Below are 6,000 nucleotides of genomic sequence, written 5' to 3'. Positions count from 1 at the left end.
GTGCAGCCTCACCAGGGTCAAGTATAGGGGAACAATCACTTCCCTGGTCCTGCTAGCCACACTATTCCTGATACAGTCCAGGATGCCATTGGCCTTCTTGGCCACCTGGGCACACTGCTGGCTCATATTCAGCAGCTGTTGACCAGCACCCCAAGGTCCTCTGCCACCAGGTAGTCTTCCAGCCACTCTTCCCCCAGCCTGTAGTGCTACATTGGGTTGTTGTGACCCAAGAGCAGGACTCAGCACTTGGCCTTCTTGAGCCTTATACAGCTGGCCTCGGCCCTTTGATCCACCATTCCACCGATCTGTGTAAGATGGCACTCCATCTTCCTACCATCCTACTCAGCCCCTCTCCACTAATGTCCTCTTGTTCCTGCCAACTCTATCAGTATCTCTATCAGTATCTCTCGACAACACATCATCGAGCGCATTCTCCTCCCGCCAGAGACCGGAGGATGCTTCCCCTCCACCCCTTCCGCACCTCCCACCGCCCCGCCGGTGCCCCGTCCCCAGTGTCGGCAGTGCCGCTGAGGTGCGGGCGGTTCGGCCGCGCTCGCCCTCCCTGGCGGCGCGCAGTGCCCGCGTGTGGGCGGGCGGCCGGGACATGCTCACTGGGGAGCGCCGCGGCCGCACATGCTCACTGGGCGCGGAGGCACCGCCGGAGGTAGGGGCTCGCTCCGCCGGCGGAGGAGCCGCGCTGTCGCCCCGGCCGGGCCCGGCATGGCCCGCCGCCCGCTGCCCGGCCGCCGCCGGCGCTGAGCGCGGGGGGATCGCAGCGTCCGGCGGTGAGCGCGGGGCGCGGGCGGCGCGGCCGTGGCGGCGGCGGGGCCGCGTGTGCGGGCGGGGCCCGCGTCCCCGGCGGGGCGGGCGGGGGAGCGAGGGTCCGGCCCGGCAGCCCCGTTCCGTCCGGCGGCACCTCCGTCAGCACCTCGGCCAGCGCCCGCGGCGGCTGGGCCGGGCCGCGGCGGCGGGGCCGTGCGGTGAACCCCGCTCGCCGCCTCCTGCCGCTGCCCCCCGGTGCTGGCGCCGGCAGCGCTCGGCTGCGCGGAGCGGGATCCCTTCCCGGTGCTGAGGGCGGGGGGAGGCCTCGGGCCGGGCCGTGCAGACGGAGAGGCGGACGAGGGGCAGGTGGGGCAGGGGCGGCTCCTTTCCCGGCCGGGACGAGGGGTTGGAAGGGGTGGAAGGGTGCTGCGGCTCCCGGGGAACGGGTTGCTGGAGCATCCCGGTGCCTCCCGGAGGTTGTGCGAGGGAGAAGGAGAGGTAATGCCCCTTAAAAGGAATGGGGAAAAAATCATCTAAGTAAATAGAAGTGGAAAATGCAGCAGGTTGTGAGGTATCTGCGAGATTTACGTTGGCCCAAGGAAGTGCCTGGGAATTATCTCTGGGATTGGGAAACAAATGGAAAATATCGGGAGTGTCACGGTGCTGTGACCAGAGGCAGGCGGGGCTGTCTCTGGCCAAACACGAATTCAGCTCCTGGCCTTTGGGGTACATGCTTTTGCCCCTGAGAAGTTAAAACATTAAACTGAGCACTGTGCAATAAAGCACAGTATTGCGGGTTCTGTTTAGTCATCTTTGCAAGGCCCTTTCAGTGCTAGCTCTGCAGCAAGAATGCTTCATGCAAAATAGTTGTGTTTAAATTCTGTACTTAAAATTATATTTGTAATCCTTTCTCATAACTAGCATTGGAACAATTGCTATCATTATTGAAATGATGTGCAAGGTCATAGAGGGTTTGCAGTTCTTCGCCTTGATAGATGACTGGTTGACATTATATTTAATGCAGCTGATATGTGACATTGCTGGTGAGGAATCCTCTTTCCAAGTTTCTGAGTATTTTGGGTTAAGCAGCCTTTGAAGGGCATAACGTTTCTTTTCATAAATGCTTTGGAGCAAACTTGCATTTAAATCTGTTCCTCACTGTCAGTCTCAACTTTGGGAAGCTACTTGACTCTCAGAAAATTGGCTGAGTCAGTTCCATGTCAGAGATACACCTCAACAGACTCTCTCTCCCAAGGCAACTAAGAACAACAACAACAAAAAAACAGCCCACCAAAACTTTTGCTTACTTTTTGTAGGTGTGTTCCCTTTTGCCATATCTAGCCCTACTAACATAAACCTGTTTCTTTTTTTTTGCCACAGACTGAAGGTTTCTCTGAAGCTTAATCTTCAAGATGAAGTTCTTACTAGCGGTTGTATTTTTCATCTCATTCTCCTTATGGGTTGAAGAAGTCTATTCCAAAGAGAAGTCTTCAAAGAAAGGAAAGGGGAAAAAGAAGCAATATCTATGTCCATCGTATGTTCCTGGTTTCTTTTATGCTTTTATGTGGTGGCAATCCTGCGCTATTTTTAGTAGTGGAAATTATGTGGCAATTGAAGTAGAAGGTGATTCTTTCTGCTGAAAGAATGGGGTCAGTGGTGGCAATGAAAGGAAGAGGGTTTGACCAGCATCATAGCTTAATTCTGTCAATGTCTTTCTTCTGCAGAAGGTCCTCTTTTTTAATGAAAGGAAAAATCTAAGCCATAGTAAATGGTTTCTTTCCTTGTGGTGGATTCCAGCACAGTGTCTTGCTGTCTTGCTGTTTACACAGTAACGTAGTACCATAGTGCTATGCTGTCCAGCATCATGTTGCAGGTGCATTGAGGAAAGCAAGGAGGATACAAAACCATGATACTGAAATTCAGTTTCTGGTTAGCTAGTTATAGGAGAAGGTTTGTCCTATGCGTATTGTTATTGCATGTTGAATGAAACTAAGGTATTCAGCACCTTCCATCAATGATTTATAGTTGTATAACTTTTGTGGAGGTGGATTGATTGTTGCTATAAAACGTACCCTTATAGAATAATCTCCCAGTGAAAATACAGAAATTTAAATCTGTGATTGCCCAACTGAAAACAGAATGTGTTGTGGAAACCTATGATTATTTGGTGTTATAAATACTCCCTTTTTCCAATGCCTACCATGTTTTAGGTTGTGATGCATAGGATAATGCAGAAGTTTTATTTGTAAGTGCTGTTTTTATCATTATCTTGGCCAGTCTTGCTCATTTTTTAGTCTTATGTTGTAAATATCTGAGGAAAAGATTGGAGGACTATGAGGAATTGTTAGTAAGTGTAGAAAAGCACTATGCCTGAAATAATAAAATTGTTTAGACAAATGTAAAACATGTTTCTTCTTTGACCATAAAAGAATAAGTATGGACTATTAGACTGGCTATTTAAGGTTAATCAACTTTTCCAAAGAAAAAATAAAGCAACCCAAAAAGTAGAATAACCAAACAGAAGCATTGTTCAAATAATACTTTTTAAACTTCCCACCATTTTTAAATATTGACAGTGATGTTTATTTGTAACCCAAAATTTTTAGGAAGTTTCTACATATGATCCATGTTTTTCTTCTTCTTTTTATGTCAAACCTAAAAAATGAGATTTGTCTTTGGATTTTAATACATTAAGATACAAGTCTCAAATGTGATGACTTATCTGAAATGACTCCTACCCATTCTTTCACCTTTGAATAGCTGAGTTCTGAATTAGGCTTTTGGTCTGAGCTACCGTGAGGGTTTATAGCAAGGAGAAAAATGTCATAGTTCCCGGGACAGACATCAGCACAAAAGCCCTTGGAAAGTGAGTTATGCGGCTGAATCCAGATTTTCCATGGTCTTGTTTAAGCAGCCAGCATTTCCCCCTGCTCTTGGCTTTGTCTTAGTAGAATTCAAAACATCAATGTCATTTTATCATAGTAAGTAAGTAGATTTTTTTGTTTGTTTCTCTTTTAAGCGCAGTATTTCTTGGTACCCATTAAATATGATGTCATTTCTCACCAATGTGCTTGAAAAAAACATGGAGTAAATGCTATGATTTCAAAGCGATGCTTTTGCCTTCCATGCAGTTGAAGCTTTCTGCAAAAATACTAGTGGAATCCAGTAGTTGTCTGATGTACCTCGTGTGCAGTGTTGCTAGCTAGAATTGCTGTAGCAATAAGTCCTGTTCAATTTCCTGAATAATGAACAAGTTGTCTTACTTGGCTGAAGTTCACAGCTTGAGAGACAACCACTTGTAATAGCAGGGTTGCAAGACTGCTGTTTCTGTAGCTGGCATCTAGAGGACCTCTCATGTAAATGAGCAATGGAAGTCAGTTCTGTCTTGCAGAGAAATTATCTAGTGCTCTTTTAACTCAGGCTGCTGTTGGCAAACTTTCAATCATCAGCATTTTTAAATGATCTTTCACAGAACTTCTTGACTTGGTGACACTCTGCGTTATATAAAAGGCTGCCTACTTTTAATAATTTTTTCCTGTGTGAAAAAAGTATAGAATCTTTACTCAGAAACAAACCAGAACACAATGCGGTGGAGTGGGAATTAAGCAACACTATAAGGGTTGACTAAAAGTGATCAAGGAAGTGTGTGAATGAAAAATTTCCTAGAAAAGCATAAAAGAAATATTTTAGAAGAATGCATTGTATCCCTTTTAAATAAAAGAAATAGGATTTTACATGATTTATAAAATTGAATGGTACAAATTCCTAATGAAAATGTACATTTATAAGTTAAAATCTTAATCCACCTTTAATTTCCATTGGCCACTGGTGCAATAGAATTTAAAGCTTAATTGTAAAAATTATTGCCTTTTATTTCCTTACGTCTGAAAAGCGAAATTTTACTTCCTCAAGAGAACAAAAAACCAGCACTACTAGTTGTATAAGGAACAGCTTTCTCTTGTGAACTTGATAAGGAAATTCAAATCTATGCAAATAACTTTCCAGGAAAGATTTATACTGAGTCTGACATTACTACCTGAGCTCCTTAATTTGATGTTAAGAAATTATTGGCTATAAGACTGGTTTGGGACTTTAGCATGAATGTGTTTGTATGAGAACTAAGCATACTTGCACTTGTCCTTTTATGGCTCTGAGAATACAAAGCTTTCGCCAAATGCGCCCCTCTGGCATGAAATTAACCACTATTAGGATAGGCTGAAAACAAGCTGATTAGAAATCCCATAAAAAGTTCATTATTGTGTCATAAACAGATACTTGCTTCCTTAAATTAGGACAGTTCTATTTTGTATCTTAGAGCAAAACCTTTTACTTGTGATTATTCATGATGCTGTACTTCTCAGTGCATTGTATAATAGTGGCTCAATTTGCCATCTTATTTTCATTTATTTCTGAAGCTGTTTTTCCCAGCTTTTTAATTAAAGAGTTTCTTGAAGCTGATGCTTAATCAGTCGGTTCTGACTTTGATTTAATGCTTGCTCAGAACAGATGTAAGATTTCACATCTTATATTTAGATCATTTTCTTTCTTACCTTAGGCTTTCCAAATGAAACATGGAGTAATTATACTTGTGTCTGATTCCTGAATCTTTGTTGACTAACAAAGAAATTGACATAGCTGGCTTAAAATGCTGTAGTAGAGTTTTCCAGCACAAATCTGAGAAACTGGCTTTCACAGGTGTGTGGTGCAATGAAGTATAAACCTTTAGTGTAACAAAACTTTTGCCTTTTATTTCTGTGGGAAATCTTAAAAAAACCCAAACAATCAGGCCCACGTCTTCAAAAAAAATTTTATGGATTACATTCTTCTGTTTACAAAGATTATTTTGAAATTTTATATGCTGAATACAGATGATTTTGATATAGCTACAGATGGATTTAGTCACTTGATCTCTTTCCTCCTCATAGACTACCCATACCTGTATTACCTTTGTTACTTATTTCTTATTAACTTCTTCATAATTCCTTCTAATACCTGTTTCTGTTAAATGTGTTGGACAGTTAGCTGTGACTTTTTCTAATAGCACTGCTGAAAAATATTTTTCCTTTTCTTACACCACAATAAATACTTCAGTTACTTTATAATGTTTGAGCTGCTGCTGTTATCCACACAATCCTTAGTAGCCCAGAAGGTCTGTACTCAAAACTACTTGCAAGATCTCCAGACAAATGAAATTATAAGGAAAGGGAAGTTTGGTTATTACAGTGTTGTAGAAGGCAC

General features: G+C 43.3%; 1 protein-coding gene across 3 annotated transcripts in view; it reads left to right on the top strand.

The window, feature by feature from the left end:
- Positions 1-570: 570 nt before the first annotated feature.
- The window catches only part of GLRB (glycine receptor beta), a 52,853-nt gene continuing 47,423 nt past the window's right edge, over positions 571-6,000 (top strand). For 2 of the 3 annotated variants that reach the window (XM_027739519.2, XM_027739516.2), the window contains exons 1-2: positions 673-785; positions 2,143-2,296. In XM_027739519.2, coding sequence (XP_027595320.1) covers positions 2,175-2,296 — 122 coding nt within the window. In that variant the 5' untranslated portion in view covers positions 673-785; positions 2,143-2,174. The other variant, XM_027739517.2, reaches the window with a different exon arrangement.

This window comes from Pipra filicauda, unplaced genomic scaffold (genome assembly GCF_003945595.2).
Source record: "Pipra filicauda isolate LSUMZ 115617 unplaced genomic scaffold, ASM394559v2 scaffold22_size4397567_pilon, whole genome shotgun sequence".
NCBI lineage: Eukaryota > Metazoa > Chordata > Aves > Passeriformes > Pipridae > Pipra > Pipra filicauda.
The sequence above is the reverse complement of the archived record's forward strand: the minus strand, read 5'-3'. Positions and strand labels throughout refer to the sequence as shown.